The 18,904-nt window shown below is 32.8% G+C and overlaps 1 protein-coding gene across 1 annotated transcript; it reads left to right on the top strand.

The window, feature by feature from the left end:
- The first annotated feature begins 558 nt into the window (after nt 1-558).
- Nucleotides 559-18,366, top strand: LOC134690373 (uncharacterized). Its single transcript, XM_063550345.1, has 5 exons — nt 559-849; nt 12,563-12,679; nt 15,495-15,581; nt 16,942-17,020; nt 17,659-18,366. Exons 3-5 carry the CDS (start codon nt 15,542-15,544, stop codon nt 18,236-18,238), a joined length of 699 nt encoding a protein of 232 aa, XP_063406415.1. The 5' UTR covers nt 559-849; nt 12,563-12,679; nt 15,495-15,541; the 3' UTR covers nt 18,239-18,366.
- Nucleotides 18,367-18,904: the final 538 nt, after the last annotated feature.

The following is an 18,904-nucleotide window of genomic DNA, read 5'->3' as shown; positions in this document are numbered from 1 at the left end:
TTTATCTGCAAATCTATTAGTTTTTTATTGGAAGCCTCTACCCCTTGAGATGCAAAATCTGACATCCCGAGCGACACTTTATATCTTGATGAAAAACTCGTTTTACTACCAATTAACTTAAAGTATGATGCGGGTATTTAGTTATATTATTATAATTATATATAAATGATGCAGAGGGAAGTCGTCTTAAGTAGTTTTTTATCCAGAAATTTGCATATGAAGCCTCAAAATCTGCAACACGGAAAACTAAGGAGAGGTGTTCGAGAAAACAGAGCACTGAAAACGACTGACTTTGCTTGCAGGAAATAGGTTGTGGTTCAGTTCCCTCCGTGCAGTACTTTATATGGTACTAAGAACTATAGATAAGAAATGTTGATACTTACTTTGACAGTTTTTCTTCGATTCGAAATTGCCACCCCGTGTCAAACATAGCCGACACCCCGAATGTGACGTTCTTCACGGTGATTCCGTATAGAGTGTGTATTTTATGTTTGTGTAGTTTTCTGACTTTAAATAATTCGTTGTTGAAACAGTAAGCAAACGTTTGATTTTCAAATGAAAATGTGATTAAAAAAGTATTCTCTAATCGGGGCCTTTATTGTTGGGAATTATATGCTGACCTGTGGACACTTATTTATCTGTATTCTGTTGTATCATATAATGTTACAGATAATGGTGCAAACCTGAATTATACATATGTAGACAAATACCATGCTGCAGCAGAGGAATGCGAAAGACAAGGCTCGTTTATAAAATGGTATTCTGACAGTTTATGTGAGACAACTGATTTTCCAATATATTGGACAAGTGGAACAAGATATACAGAAACCTTTCTTCTTAGAAAACCATGTAAGAAATTTCATCATTCATAGGTTATATTAAGGTTCTCAATTAATATTTTGTTTTCCTTATTTTTGTATACATTTTAACTAGTTATCAGTAGTTGTCTTTTTTAATTAGGCAATGCGGAAACTGCGTGACTTAAGTTGTGAACAAACAAGCCAAATAAGGAATATCAGAGAGATATAATATGGTATAGCGTGCCGGTGGTGCAACAAATAATAATCATACAATTTTAAATCGCATTGGTTTAACTGGCAAACTGCATTTTACCTTTATTGACTTTGTTCCATATTTTCAACATTTATATACCCCGAGCTTGTACGAGTTTAAACTAATACTTACATTCTATACTGCTGCTTTTTTGTCTTCCCTGGAATTCAGTATGTGTCGCTATCATGTGTTATTAGTGGTTAAATATAATTTAGTCTTAGGATACATTTGTATTGAGACATATTCAATTGATTTAATATGGAACCTTCAAACGATGATTTATTTCGTTCTCCTTTTGAACCGTGACACAATGGGCTTTACAATAATGCATTTTTCATTTTTTGGGTCTCTTGTAAAAACCATTGGAAAACGTCAAAACGCAAAAAAAAAAAAAATCCTAAGCGACCGCAATTTTACAATTTTGGTCTTAAATTGTTTCGACCTATTGCAGACTTTATCAGCTAAACACATGTACAATGATGTACACGACTGTTTGTGAAGTTGTTATTTTTTTAAATGTTTGCTCCAGTCAAGTTATTGATCAGTTTGTGTTTAGTTTTGTGTTGATTATTTTAAGGATGTAAACCTCCGAGGAGCCAAACAATTTCTAGTATTAAACTTTTTTTCTTAACCTAATTTTGGTTTTATAATAGTTATCAAAAGTACCAGGATTATAATTTTATACGCCAGACGCGCGTTTCGTCTACATAAGACTCATCAGTGACGCTCAGATCAAAATAGTTAAAAAGCCAAACAAATACAAAGTTGAAGAGCATTATAAGACTTTAACAAATAAATTGCTGAAGAAAAATCATATGTTGGTGCACTTCTTTTTTTTGCAACGGTGCTTTGAAAATGCTCATTTTTGATGATTTTCCCATTTTTCATCGATTTTTTTCTATTTTTGGGATATTATCGAGAAAATAATCACATTTCGACAATTAAACTTTTGTTCATACTTTCTATAAAAATAAAGAGGACTAATCTGAATACATTTTACTTACAAGAACTATAGGTACAGTGGAGATCACTTCTAACCTCTCATTAAATCTGTCAGGAGAACTGTTCTAGAACAGTACGTAGAACTGTCAGCCTGACACCTTTTAGTCAGTTCTAGGTTAGAACTGTTCTAGCTAGAATTAATTTGGTCAGTTCTACCTAGAACTGATTTGGACATATCTACCTAGAACTGATCCTGACAGTTCTAACCTAGAACAGTTTTAGACAGTTCTAGCTAGAACTATTGGTCAGTTCTACTTCTAGAACAGTTCTACAGTTAGAATTAATTTCTAAATCTACGATTAGAATTGATTTTTATAAATTCTACAGCCAGAATTGATTTATAAACTCTACGGCTAAAATAGATTTATTAATTCTACGGCTAAAATTGATTGATAAATTATACGGCTAGAGCTGATTTATAAGTTTGAAGAACTCCTTGCCTTAATATAAAGGCCTGAGTAAAAAAGCGATTTAAATTATATAGAGTTCTGCTTCTTTGCCGTTTTTTTTTCAGATTTGTAATCGGCAAGACAACATGTTAAACCTGGTACACCCCCACCATTCACCCCCCCCCCCACCCCCCCCACCCCCCCACCCCATATTCTGCATGTATGTGCCTGTTCCCAGTCAGGAGCATGTAATTCAGTTATTTTCTTTTGTTGATGTGTTACGTAAATTATTTGTATTTCTTTCATTTTTTTGTACATTAATTAGAGTGTTAGTATTAGGGGGGAAGCATTAGTATTTGAATTGTTTTACATTTGTTATTCCGGGAGTCAGGATGGCTCGTTGTCACATAACAACAATCTAAACTGCCATTATTTGCTTTTTCTTTCGGCAAATCTATATATAGCTGCACAGTACTTCAGTTTTAATCTTATATCTAGAGGGACTGTAATATACAAGTTACAGCAATTTTTGAAAGAAACCAATTGTTCTCATCAAATTAAAGTGCCAGCATGCAGGGGTAGATCCAGCCATTTTTTAAAGGCGGGGGGGGGGGGGGGGGGGGTCCAACTATATGCTCCCATTAAATCCGCATTCAAGTGCATTGTCAGATGTTAAAAAACGTAGGGGTTCCAGCCCCTGGACCCTCCCCTTCATCCTCAATGAGCATATCCTCGTCTTATTCAAAATATTGAATCATAAACAAATATCAGTAGTTTTTATACTTCAGACTGAGTCGTGTAACTGCATCAACCAAAACTTACTATTTTTGCGTTATATTATGTAAATCTATATACATGTAGCTGCACAGCAATTCACTTATAATTTAGGTCGAGAGGGACTGTAGTATATAAATAACTTTAACATTGGCAAATCAATGACCACAAATTTTTTTTCGCATCAATTGAGGGTGCCAGCCTTTCATATTTTTATTCAAAATATGGCATCAGAAACAAATATCAGTAGTTTTCATACCTCAGACTGACTCCCGCTATCATGTTTAACCGGGCCACATTATTTATGTATGTGCCTGTCCTAAGTCAGGAGCCTGTAATTCAGTGGTTGTCGTTTGTTTACAAATGTATGTGTTACTTATTTTATTTTTTTCGTTATTTTTTTTACATAAATAAGGCCGTTAGTTTTCTCGTTCAAATTGTTTTACATTGTCTTATCAGGGCCTTTTATAGCTGACTACTATGCGGTATTGGCTTTGCTCATTGTTGAAGGCCGTACGGTGACCTATAGTTGTTGATGTTTGTGTCATTTTGGTCTTATGTGGATAGTTGTCTCATTGGCAATCATACCACATCTTCTTTGTTATATCATGTAACAAAATTATTTGTCTGCATCAATCAAAACTGACCATATTTTACAAGCATCAACAAAAACTGACCATATTTGCCCTTTTTTATGTAACTCTTATAGTTGCATAGTAAATCTGTAATATTTTTATGTAAGGATGGAGTGTATGATCATGATGATACAAATGATCTACATTATAGGTTTAAAGCATGAATATTGGGGAATATTGTTTCGAGTAGAATTTTATATTGCACAAGCTTATATTTTTATAGCAGGATGGATTGTTTAATATAAATGAAAGCAGTATATGGAAAACAAAATTATGCTCGCATCAGTTTAAAGTGCCAGCATGTCCTCTTTTTAATCAAAATTTTGAATCGTAAACTAATTTCAGTAGGTTTGATATCTCAGACGGACTCCTGGATATAACAAAATTATTTGTCCGCATCAACCAAAACCTTGAAAACTGATCATATTTGACAGCAACAACCAAAAATGACCATATGTGCATCAACCAAAACTGATCATATTTACACTTTATAATGTAAATCTTAATATATATATATAGCCGCATAGTAAATCACGATGGATTGTATAACTTAAATGACAGCAATATTGTACAGTGAAAACTGGGTAAACCGAACCCTGATAAAACCGAATTTCAGTTTAAACCGAACAATTTTCAAAGTCCCACAAAATTTCCCTATCATTTAACGTTAATCTAACCTGAAATAACCGAGCCCTGTCAACACCGAATACCGAACGCCTTTTGAAGGCTCGTTAGTAATTTTTTATCTAAAAATTACCTGTCAATATCGATCGATAGCAATCAAAACAATAAAATATTATAATGATTTGCATGATTTAATTAAACAAACACAGGATGGCAGAGTATCCCCGATAGTCCATCAGCTAGTTCTCAAAAGCGCTCTAGTTAAGGAGTTTGTGTTACACCCCAGGGTACCGCGATTTTTTTTGATAGAATTCAACTTCATTATCTTATTGATAAAATACAAGGTGTTAGACTTTAAAAAAAGTGTCCAAAAGTGGTTTAAAAACGTCCCTTTCAATGGTCCCCTCATTTAGCAATCACGGCTTAGTAATTTTTAATTAAATTTTTTGAGATAAAGCGACTAAAAAAAAATAAAGTATAGGTGTAAACAACTAAAACAGATACAAAACTATCATATCAAATGTTACTCTGAAGATTTTTTGTTTTAAAAAAAAGTTTTTTTTACATTACAAACAATCCGATTTTTTGGGTTAAAATTAACGCATATTTTTTCCTTTCATAAAGAAATTCGTTATACATTTACCCGTTTTAGTTAATTAAACTTTAGAATTAATCATTATACAATGTTTCAATCATTTGCAGTATTTATAAATCGTCTAAAATATGAAATATTTGATAAAATATATGTACGTGCAAATACTCGTTAAATTACGGAAATCATCAAATCACCGTCATTGATTCAGTATACAACATGTACAATGCATTCACACATAAGCATTATCAATTTGCAACTGAAAACACACATTTAAATGTCGATTTATGATGTTTTAGTGAGACAAATTATTTTATAAAGTGAATGTGTAACAAAATATTACTGAAAAAGTACAAATTAAGGTGGGATTTTTTTTGCGTTCAGAAAAGGTGCACTCTATCGAACTCAATAAAAGTGTGCTTGATTACATTTGGTGTTTTAGCTATGTAGTGATTGACTTAAGATTGTTAAGTCATTCAATCGACAAACATCGCTTTGAATGAACGTCAAATAGTCAGTTATTAGAATTGGCCATACTTTTTACGTTCTTAGGTTTCTAAGAGATGCAAACAAAAATGGCTGTGTTGTTTTCAGTTTAAATAAAGATATTGTTAAGCGTTGGTTGTTAAATGTACATTAAATTGTTATCAAAGGTATCAAAATTATAATTTAGTATGCCAGACGCGCGTTTCGTCTACATAAAACTCATCAGTGACGCTCATATCAAAATACTTGTAAAGCCAAACAAGTACAAAGTTGAAGAGCATTGAGAATCCAAAATTCCAAAAAGCTGTACCAAATACGGCTAAGGTAGTCTATGTCTGGAATAAGAACATCCTTTGTTTTTCGAACAAATTAAAGTTTTATAAACAGGAAATTTATACAAATGACCACATTATTGATATTCATGTCAACACATACTGTTGACTACGTGGCTGGTGATACCCTCGGGGACGAAACGTCCATCAGCAGTGGAAAGAGCTTCAATGTCCTTAAAATTCGAGATCTGGTAGGAATGGGTTACCCTGAAACATCCGCACAAAAAGAACTTTAAAAAACTCGAATGAAGCGAGACAAAAATGGTGTTATGAAATTGTTTCAGACACTGCAAAGCTGGCCAAATCCATTTGAAACATCTGAGCATTTATATGGCTTGTTCTTGGGTTCTGTTGCTTCTTCGGAATTAATGTGCAACCTTCTAAACGCGTATGAAAAGGGAAAGTTTGCTTCAAAAATTTTCATTAATGAACGGCTTATACAAAAGTCAACTGATATCTTCAAAATAATTAAAAGATTATCATTGCTTACATTTTCAAAAAAGGAAATAAAAGACAAGCAGTTAATGGCTGATAAGAACAACAAAACATTGAGAGCAGAGGAAAAAAAATGTCGCCTGCTTGTCATAGCCTAGACAAGATAGTTGGTTGCACAAAAGTCTCTCCAGTTTGAATTAGGTCCTCTTCCAATGTATCTTGCAAACTTTGATGGTACACATGTAATGAAAATTAAAATCTGTCCTTGATGGTCTTTTACAAAATGGTCATTCCTTAGGAAAGCATGTGGATATTTGATGACATGGCAGTTATTCAACCCATTACTAGAATACCACTCACTTTTTTTATTTGGCAATTGTGATTTTAAAAACCATCCTTTTAGTTTCGAAAAGATGTCCCGCATTGATTTTGTCACTGATTAGTATCCCACAATATCCATAAAAAAAAATAAAACAGCAGGTCCTTGGGAGGGCAAATCATTACGATAAGTTCTAGATCATCACAATCGTGTTCTTGTGAATGGAAGAACTGTTTGTTAGTTGGGGAATACAAAGTTGCTCTTGTTGAATTCTTTGGTTTGGAAAAGAGTAAATAATCCTATAGATTTACACTTGAATGTATTGATTTATTTGTATCACAAGGAAGTATGTGCCACAAAATAAATGTTGGAAATGAAATAGCGTAGAATGGTTTTATCTTATAATCAAACAGGAAGAAGCCGATTACAAAATGTTTATTAATACAAAAATATGCAGCTGACAAAAGTTACGACTCCATTGTTATAAACCTTCTGACATTGTTATGGAAGTATTGGCTTACTTTTTTCACAGTTGCATATCAATTCTAACATTGTTAGATTGGTGAGAATGTTTGTAGAAAACTGCCAGGATTTCACGGCAGTACAGGTTGTGATTCAGTAAGTGTTTTGTCTGGTAAAGGAAAAAAAGCAAAGTATTCGGCTTTTTGACACGTTATGTGTTTTCGGAAGGTCTATTCCATCGTGCTGAAACCTTTGAAGAGGTTGACGAAGAGTTGATAAAACACTCGAGAGGTTTTCGTGTTCTTTATATTGCTACGAAATTAAAAATATCGATGAATAAAGATCAGAACGTTTAGAAATGCAACCAAAAAAAGATTTATTGTCATCTACTGCCCCCAACAAAAGATGCAATGTTAAAGCACATTAAACCATTCAACTTTCAGACGAAGATTTGGAAATCTGTTCTTAAACACAACACTGGTCTGTTGCTCAACAATTATAGTTGGATTGTTTAGAACGATCTGATCAGTATCAATTGGCTAGACCAACCACCAGCGTTAGATGCTTTAATAATTCTGAAGTGCTGTTCATTTAAAGCTGGTTGTGCCAACATCAGATGTTCATGTGTTCAACAAGGTTTATCCTGAACAGATACCTGTATGTAAATGCTAGAAAGCTTGTAGATAGAAGGATTATCAAAACGTTGATATTGCTAACGATGACGACGAATATGATGGAAATGATGATAATGATAATTCGGTAGATACAGGTGACCAAACTGATGATGATTCTATGGATTCTGCGTGACCTTAAAATGTAGTGATTCGGCTGTTAAAATTTTTTAAAAAGATAGAGATCTAGAAACCCTGACAGTTTTGTGTGTTTTAATATGTAAGTTATTTCATGAAAGTGATGTATAAATTTGTGACAGAATCGTGCATATCTGGTTGCCTATGTTTGTGTCTGTCGTTGATTCTATGTTTTTGTTTCTTACCTTTAAATGGCTTTTTCAAAAGCCTTTACATTGTATTTACATTATGCTCTCTATTTCAATATAAAAAATATACCATTTTATCAGGAAAATTAGTACTTTTGCTATTTTTCATTCAAAATTATGAATTTTGGAAATTACCCTCCCCCTTTTTTCTTGGTCCTCTACCATTTAAAAAAATAATTGAAAATTAGTCTGCGTTTTAATCAGATATGATTTGTTCCATTTAATAAAAAGAATAGTACTGAATTATTGGTTATTTTAACATTATTCTGTAAATATGTGCAAAACAAAATGTTTGATATACCCTTAAATAAGTCCACTTTTTACCCCTTTTGGACACCTTTTTAAAAGGCTAACACCTCTTAAAATATTCTTCATATATTACTCTTTAAATTTATACAAAAATATTGCGGTACCCTGGGGTGTAACACAGAATTGAAATTTTGCCCTACCAGCTGATGGACTACGAGGGTATTTGAGGTTTAATGAACTTACATGTGAGTTGTTATTACAAACTAATAAGCATGTCTGTGTCAATATATAAAATGATTGTTTTGTAAAGAAACGATAAAAAATTGACCAGCTGTACCCCCACCGCCGATAATGACAAGAAAGGAACTTTCCCTCAGATCAATTAAATGCACCTTACTCAAATAATTACGGCCACAAAATCGTAACTGCCATTCTGTAACTAAACTGTTTAATTAAATAATAGTTTTAAAGCCCTTCACTGGATTAAGAAATCGTACAACACAGCAAGGTAAATGGATTTCGATTGCTGGATTCCCTTTAGATGCCCTATATATTTGATTTGAATGCTCCCAAAGACTTCCGTTAGCTATTTAGCAATGATAAAGTCCGAGTATAAACTGGATCCCTGCTGTTGAATCACTGTTTTTGTGTCTCGAAGTATCAATCAGCGGGTGATCAGTTTAGTCCGAGAACTCGTGTGAACAATGACGTACGCGATTCAGCTAAGGAATCGTCATTTGACAGTAACTGTGAGTCTGAATTGGTCAGTAAATTTACGGATGAGAAAATAGTTATAAAACGCAAATTGGCTCCCCGATGAGCGTGATTGACGGAGTGGTGTTTGATTTATAAACAAAAATGTATCAAAACGTCTATCTTCATCTTCTTTTATTTTTAAATTTACATCTAAATCAACACAAAAATAAACTGTCGTCTGTTGTGTCACCTTTTATCCTTTGTCAGTAAATGCCAAAATTATTTTGGTGTCGACTTCCGTTTACCTCTATAATCCGAACACCTGTGAAAACCGAACAAAACGCAAAGTCCCGTGGGTGTTCGGTTTGGACAGGTTTCACTGTAACACATTGGCTACAAAAAAATTCCACATCAACATGATCAATTTAGAGTACCATCAATTTTCTGCAAGTCCTCTTTTTATTCAAAATATTGAATTGTAAAAAAATTTCAGTAGTTTCGATATACATGTATCAGACTGGGTCGTTTTAACAAAATTATTTGACCACATTAACCAAAAATGAATTTATGTACACTTATCATGTAAATATATATGGCCTCAGTCATTGTAAACCAATAATATTTCTATGTCAGGACGGATCATATGATAAAAATGACACCAACTTTGGAACACAATACACTTTTGCTAATCCTGGCTGACCCAGCCTCTTGAACTTTTGAAGTATACAACAATCACTTTTATTTTATGGCGTCAGATATTTTGATTTATACAAATAGACAAATAGCGATAACGTGTATTTATACAATATCTAAAAATTTAGCGTGCTGTTATTTCCTCTCTGCATCCATAATAATGAATTGTCACTAAAGTGACTTTTTTAGTCCGTTAGTTTGTGCTGAGACTACTAGGTTTGAAATTAATTTTTTTTTTACAAAACTATTTTACGGCATCATCCAACACTCACATGACTGATTCGTATACTTTATTTTAAAATAAAAAATACATGTATGAGAAGTTCTCTTCTTTGAATAGTATACTGTTAATATAATTTGAAGAACAATGAAGAAGGCAAAGAAAAATGCATGATTTTGTGTGTAGCTGAACGTACAGGGGCAAATGTTTCATTCACCTTCAGATGAGTATATTTTCCTGAGTTCCTGACTCCCAGATATCATTTATAATCGTTATGGATAAATCTGGCTAAATTGGCGAGATGGTGCAAATGTATATAGTTTTTTTTACGTTATAATACAACATGTACAATACTTTTTTCTTTAATATCCCATAATTCATTCACTATACAATTTTCATTTGAACATTTGTCAAAACCGAATCTTAAATGAATGTAAATCCAAGGCAAACAAGGTAAATAACGATTAAAATTCCATGAATTAAATGCAGATTTTAATTTATGAAGAGACTGTTAAATACGAGGAACAATGATGTTTCCTGTGCAATCTTATAAAATATTTCTCCGATGAGTTGGATAACCTTCTATTCACTTCGATATTTGTACATGTAACGTTTGATCAGTAAAAAATATAGAAAAGCTGTTATTATAAAGCAAAGTTATTGGAAATGATTTATTTCTTCCAAATTCTAAAGTGCCCTTACTGCAGTGTGACGTCATTTAGAACTGTTCTACAGTGCTGACTGATTTAGTCAGTTCTGCTGACAGTTCTATGACAGATATTCTGACAGTTCTAATGAAAGGTTAGAAGTGATCTTCACTGTAGGCGTTAATATAAGAAAGTTTTACATATTTTGACGCTTTTTTGTGTAAAATTTACCATGCTGTCAATATTGTATTTTTTCTCAGTTTTAAATGATTGACAAAATACATATCTAAGAAATTTAAAAAAACCAAAATGATATTGGATTTACAAGATTCGTATAAATCATTTTTTGTATCCCCCACCCATTTTCTCAAAATTTTGGCTTAAAAAAAATGACTTAATTGGTCGTAAATTTGAAAACTGGATTACTAAAAAAACATTCATTGAAAATAAACAAATTTTCACAGATTTATGTTTGATTATAATATTTTAAAAATTAATTGATATTTTCCATTTCTATCAAATGTTTTGGAAATATTTCAAGAACGAGATTTCAACGAGACTGAACGAGACTTATCAGTCAGAAAAAGGTGGCCCGGGCCTATTCGAAGCTTCTATCAGAAGTGCCGTATTTTTTTGTTATTTTATCTTTCACAGAAAGTGAATCAAATTTGTCGATCAAAATGGGGGTCACGGACCATTTAAGCTCAAAATCTTACTTTTAAACAAGTATGTAAAAGGGACCATTTTTCAATGAAATGATAGGGAAAATACAAGTGTTGACATATTTTTATCGAAATATCAAAAAAAAAGTTATATGCAACTTGGTCCAAAACTGTAATATAAACATGATAAAAAGCTGAAATATAGCTTCAATTAAAGAATGAGCAAATAAAAAACATAGGTCACCGATAAGAACAAACATTTTGACGGGAAAATGATGAAATGTCATTTTGACCCCTATACAAATACGGATAATACCGAAAATATTCTATAAGTCACATACATATAAGTACAATGATTGAAAATTTCTAATCAATCAAAATATTTAAAAAAAAATATATCAAATTAACGACAAACACTTGAATGTGTAATATATGCGTGAAATTATGCGCAGTCGGATAGTCCCGAGCTTCCTTAAGGGGTTCGTGTCGTTCATGGCGTAGCTCGTATTGTTCCTACGTGTACATGTATCCCTAATCCTTAAAAGATGATACAATAAAATTTGATGTACCAAATGTATATTTCTTTCAAATTTCACTGTGACTAATGTAGGCGACGAATAATCGACCTTATAGTATCATATGAATTCTCAGTCTGCTAACTAATTTATACTTTGAAATAACTTCAGAGAAAAAATTGAAAAAAAAGCATATTAAGACGAACAACAAATCATTCACAAAGGAGCGTTGTTGTCGGTCTCAACATTGTCAGTACAACTGATGTATATTTTTTGAAATTATAATGCTAGAACTGCTATCAATTATGCTCGTCGTTCCTTTAAATGTGGGTTCCAATAGAAATAGAATAGAAAACACGAAGAACTCTTTCTTTTTCTAATTATTCATCATAATCAATTTTTATCGACAATATCTTTTCAAAATTCATTGTTCTAAGCTAGACGTCAGTGGAATGAAATTATCGAATTTATTTCACATCTCAATTCACAGTACGCATTAAAACTAATTAATCAGTACAGCCTTTTAAATATACATGTATTTTTGACGTGAATTGAAGAAAAGGTGCAAACATCTCAATGTGACAGTTGTTGTCCATTCATTTGATATGTTTTGTCATTTCGTTGTGCCATGTGATTATGAACTTTCCAAATACATTTTTCTCGAAGTTAATTTTTTTTTAATTTTACTTCTCACTCAGTTGATGTGGTCAGTGTACATTTTAACTGACTATTTTAAGTATCCTTGTGTAGTTATTAGTTTATTAAACTGTTGTGTTTCAGACATTACAGAAAACCTTCAACCAGAAAAATGTTTTCTTTTGACAAAAGAGAGAGAAACGAAAGATGAAGAAAAATGTCATGACAATAGAAAGTTAAAGCGATTTTTTTGTAGATTCGGTAGGTAAAATTTTTACTAAAAGATACAAACAGATAACAAACATACGGCCGTGGATAATTCTGTTGTTTAAACATACATTTGTTCTCCCTTAACACAATTAGAGAGTATGGTCATGAGGAAACGACTATAGCTTATCGGAAGGGGACGATACATGGCTGACCGGTGTTTTGAGAGAGCCACATCTCTTGCACGTTAAAGACACTCTTATAGATATCGCAAAAGATCGGGATAGTGTCGCTACAAGGCAGCACTTGCATCCGCAAAGTGGAAAGGGATTTTTGTTTTCTTTTTTTTTCATAATTTGTAAAACTTGTTTCCTAATCCACTATAAACAAATTTGTTTAAACTAATTAGTTTTCAAAGAAACCAGGATTATTGTTTAATACGCAAGACGCGCGTTTTCGTCTACATAAGACTCATCAGTGACGCCCAGATCAAAATAGTTATAAAGCCGAACAAGTACAAAGTAAGAGAGCATTGAGGACAACAAACTTCAAAAAGTTGTGCCAAATATGGCTAAGCTAATCTATGTCTATGATAAAATAGTTGTCAGTTTTTCGAAAAATTCAAAGTTTTGTAACAGGAAATTCATATAAAATGACAACATGATTGCTATCCATGTCAACATCACAGTGAGACTCCTGGGCTGGTGATGCCCTCGGGGGCAAAATGTCCACCAGCAGTGGCATTAACCATGTGGCTTGGATAGTTATCAAAGGTACCAGGAATATAATGTAATACCCCAGACTCGCGTTTCGTCTACAAACGACTCATCAATAACGCTCAAATCGAAATAGTTATAAAGCCAAACAAAGTTGAAGAGCATTGAGGACCAAAAGTCCGAATCGGACATTTCTGACTTTTGTTTTGTTACAGTCTTCGTCTTGCTCATATCATTAAAATCGGTGTTAATTTGCATCCGTAGAAAATGAAAATTAAGGACAAAAGAAAGAGAATATGGCTAATAATATTACTTGTCTTTCAACTGTAACACTGATATTACATAGGTTTAACTCAAATGTTGTTGGTGTCTTTCAACAAACTTAGGGTTTTCTATTTCTCATCATACATGAACATTTATTTTATAGTGTTGTCAGCATATTGGTATAATATAGTCCTAACCTTTTTTAAAATGTACGTATGTTTAATTGTAACGAACTGAGGAAACGTTGGATGAGACGATATTCCTTACCAGTAAGGAAAACAATTATTCTATTTATAAAGGGTATATCTTTGTAATCAAAACACCGGTCCGTAAGGTAAATGAAAAACAAACAACAACATGATAAAACAGATACACGACGATAGGGCAAATTATAGATATTCCGTTGAAGTTCAAAGTTAGAACAGGATAAAAAGCACTAGCACTTTTTTTATTTAAAATTCCATTGAACCATTCTTGGTATTCGTCAAAGATTACTAAATGTATATCATGGATATAAACATGAAAACCCTCTCAAAATATTTATGAATAAGAATTTGAAAGACCATGCAATAGCTTTTGACCCAATGGTATATTTTCAACACGCGATTTCTTAATAAGCAATTACCGTGATTCGTGACAGATAACTGTACATATAATAAACACTGATAAAAAAATAAGAATACGTGGTATGATTGCCAATAAGATAAGATGCCACCAAACGACACTGAATTTGGAAAATTGACCCAACCTTAAACTGCATGCATAGTCAGCTATAACAGACACGGAATTGACAAATGTAAGACATTGTAAACGAGAAAACTAACGGCCTGAGTTACATGTATATGAGTTTGAATGTCTCTTTGGTATCTTTCGTCCCTCTTTTATAAACAATACAGTGAAACAAATATGATATACCAAACCCAAAAAGCAACAACTAAATTACAGGCTCTTTATTTTGGACAGGCACATACAGAAAGTAGCAGATTTAACAAATTTGTTTGCGCCAATACTACCTTATTTTTCGCCCATCCTTGAACATTAGTGTAACAGTATGCAGTTAAACAATTCTGTCAATCCATGCCCACACTTGAACCATGGAAAATATGTTGCACCTCAATATTGCCGAAACTGAGCTATGCAAATATGAATAAGACCATAAGAATAATACAGGCAGTAATACGTGAACGTGCTGTTTTCACCCAATCGTACGTCAGAAACTCGTTTTACTGTCCTAACATCAATGGTACAGGCAAACGGTGTGTGTTAATGACCATTCATGTCCAGATCAGTTTTTAGTAATAACGTAGTGTCACCAAAATGTGATTATGCAACGCCAATTGCAAACATTGACAGGAGCCTGTAATTCAGTGGTTGTCGTTTGTTTATGTGTTACATATTTGTTTTTCATTCATTTTTTTTACATGAATAAGGCCGTTAATTTTCTCGTTTGAATTGTTTTACATTGTCTTATCGGGGTCTTTTATAGCTGACTATGCGGTATGGGCTTAGGTCATTGTTGAAGGCCGTACGGTGACCTTTAGCTGTTCATGTTTGTGTCATTTTGGTATTTTGTGGATAGTTGTCTCATTGGCAATCATACCACATCTTCTTTTTTTAAAGGTTTACGGCCGCAACGACATTTGCTTATCACGTCCACAAACTCAATTGCAGACAAGTCCTTTTTCTGTTTTGCAACATATTGAAACGCCGACAGAAATCTTAGGAGTTAATAAGGCAGAGATGAAATGACATATTAGGAATTTTGTCGAACCTAAACTATTATTATTTTAGTATAAAAACTACAATTCTTTGTTTTATGTTTATAATTATTAGTGTAGTGTTGAAATACAATAGTACCAAATCAATATATATCTTAAAATGTATTACAGGGACAGATGAGGATAAAGGGGATATAATTTCGATTCCAGACCGTTCGATGAACCCACAGAAAAGTGTTCAGTCTGACGATTCGGGAAGTAAGTTTGATATTTTTTTAATACCAGTGAGGCCAATAATTTCGTAAAAATTCTCAACTATTAATGGTTTTTCTCCGTTACATTAGCATTTCTATGTTTAGATGTATAACGTAAAGAGTCATTTTGTGATAGTTATATAGTATAAATATATAGAGATCAATATAAATAAAATAATAAAATTGAGAAAGGAAATGATGAATATGTCAAAGCGACAACCATTCGACCATAGAGCAGACAACAGCCAAAGGCAACCAATGGGTCTTCAATGTAGCGAGAATTCCCGCACCCGTAGGTGTCCTTCAGCTGGCCCCTAAAAATATGCATAATAGTACAGTGATAATGGACGTCATACTAAACTCCGAATTATACACAAGAAACTAAAATTTAAAATCATACAAGACTAACAAAGGCCAGAGGCTCCTGACTTGGGACAGGCGCAAAATTGGAGCGGGGTTTAACATGTTTATGAGATCTCAACCCTCCCCCTATACCTCTAGCCAATGTAGAAAAATTCAGTTTAAGAGAAGTCCGAGTCCGATGTCAAAAGATGTAACAAAAGAAAATAAATAAAATGACAATAATACATAAATAACAACAGACTACTAGCAGTTAACTGACATGCCAGCTCCAGACCTCAATTAAACTGATTGAAAGATTATGTCTTCATCATATAAAAATCAGGTACAATCCCTCCCGTTAGGGGTTAAGTATCATACTATCATAAAAAATATGAGAAGAACATAACCCGTGTCATGCCAACAACTCTTTTTTTATAAATAAATGTGTTTTGTTCCGATGCAAAGACCCTATCAGTGAATCAATATTAAAGCCAAAATATGCAATCTTTGATGACCTGACAACAGTATCGTAACTATATCCCCTTTTAATACGTCTATTTAAAGGTTTTGTTAGTTTCTGAGGAGAATACTGACATTTTTGTGCTTTATAAAGAATATTTCCATGAAAAATTGGATGTGAAATACCTGAACGTATAAGATGTCTGCATGTTGAGTTATATTTACGAATTATTTCCTTATACCGGTGATAAAATTTAGTAAATGTTTTGACCAGTTTGTGAAATCGAAAACCCTGGTGAAATGATTTTTCAGTAATTCATAAATTTATCTCGCTAAAATCTAATACGTTGTTACATACCTATTGATTGATTAATAACCTTTATCAATAAGTCTTGTTTACAAACTAAATATCTAATAAAGATAAATTTAATTGCGTCATTTAATTAGTAAGAAAGCGCTTTTTCAAAAGTCTCTTTCTAAGATGAATTAGCACCGCAAATTATAATGTCAGGTTTTATATCAACAATATACGTTACAATATTTATGTATAATATATTTTGCAGGCATAGCAGCTGGAACTGTAACATCAATTGTAGTTGTTATTGCCGTGATTTCAGTTCTGGTTTTCATATATCGGCGAAGGTACTATAATGTGTTTGTCATCTGTGTAATAGACGTAATTTATATCTAAACACGGTGTGCTACCACACGTTTAAAAAAATGTAGGAATACACCAATGAGGTAGCAACACTTAAACGAAAAAGATATTAATTTTTTTTTTTACCTAAATAAAATTTGGAACGTGCATTTATTTCAAATATACATCGATCCAGTAAAAGAACATTTTCATAAAGTATTGAAAAAGAATCAGAGTATGTAAACTACTGATGTAGCAAATTCCAAAACTCAGTAACTAAATCATGAATGTTATTCTAAAAATAATAATATGAAGCAAGTTATGTTCCTTATCGGCAGTAGAACTGCATCATGAAAATTGGGCTCAACGAACGGTCTACGATTAGGTGTTTTTACGCCTCGTTAATCATAGTAGTTCGTTCTATCAAACTTTATAATATCAATAGTATGTTGCCTATAACCAGTCTTCAACTCAAATTGGATTGTAGAACCAGTAATTTTAAAAATGAACTTCCAAAGAATATACAAGGATTTTAACTGCAAAAATTGCAATTACAAGACTTGGAAATGTTTTTAATATTTTTCTTGTTGTTTCTTAAAACATATATAGCTGATTGGTCAATATATTTTTTTATGTTGTCTAGAAAGAAACCAACCTCTCACGAATCACAAAATAACAGTCGTCTGCAAGATACAGTTGGGTTGCCTAGTAACCACGAAATATCGAAGGCTCCAATATACCATGAAATCGACAATGAAAACTTTGGTCCACGAAGTGGGAAGTTGAATTGTTCTCGTGCAGTTAATAACATTACCTATGATCAGACTCCGAATCCGAAAATTGTGAATCACAGCGCAAACAGTTCTATTTTGACAAATGTGAACTCCATTGAGCATCAAAGAAAAGTTGGTCATACCGAATATGATATGCCAAAACTCATAAATGAAACCGGAAATTCTTCTGACGGTGCAAATTTAAGCAACTACTGTCTGGCAGAACCAATTGCAACTAACACTGAAGAAGAATTAGATCCGTACGATATCAATAAGGACTATGATCATCTAAATAACGTACAGAAGAAAGAAGACCAGATCACAAAAGTATACGACCACCTACCGACAGCAGTTACTGATGACCCTACTTACGATCACTCTAATCTTAAGAGTGCTTTAGACAATGAGGACTTTTATGACCATTTCAAGAATGAGGGAGATAATGATTGATACAAATGTATTTCATACCAGTATGCCCCGAAACTATAAACGTTTTGAAATTATAAAAAAATGTACTAATTTCTTGCCTACTAATTTTAAAACTTGTAAAGATATCCTCATAAAGTTTGTTTTCCAAATATGTGTTATGATTATTATCATAAGACAACAAAAATGTGATGTTACAAGTATGAAAATGGTGTACTTGATTTTGAGTAAAAAATTTAAGAACAAAAAGAAGTTATCGGATCACACAACAGTTTTAGTTCACTTGTCTCTTCGGACAAATCTTCACAAAGAAAAACAACCGCCTCGTGGTAGTGGTTTCATCCCGAGTTGGGAAGTTCTGTGTTTTATTCCAAGAGTGTCAGTTTACCTAAATCTTAATAATTGATATTCGGTGCATATCTGCCAAACACGTACGTGGCATTTGCCTTTACTATCAAATTCAGTATAACGTAACAGTACCCAAATTGCAACGAGTACCCAAATTGCCCCTATTTAGCAAAAATAGCAGTGAAAATCTTACAAAATTTCCTAGAGACTAAACAAGATTTGTTTTTATGATCCGATAGTATGCACGTCTTTCAATATAGGTAAATATATTTAGATATACACAAAACGTTTACAGTGTTTATCAACAGATGAAGTGTTTTACTGAAAAAGCAAAATGTACTG

The sequence above is a fragment of the Mytilus trossulus genome, chromosome 11 (assembly GCF_036588685.1).
Source record: "Mytilus trossulus isolate FHL-02 chromosome 11, PNRI_Mtr1.1.1.hap1, whole genome shotgun sequence".
NCBI classification, from domain to species: domain Eukaryota; kingdom Metazoa; phylum Mollusca; class Bivalvia; order Mytilida; family Mytilidae; genus Mytilus; species Mytilus trossulus.
Note: the sequence above shows the minus strand (reverse complement) of the source record. Positions and strands in the feature narration are given on the sequence as shown.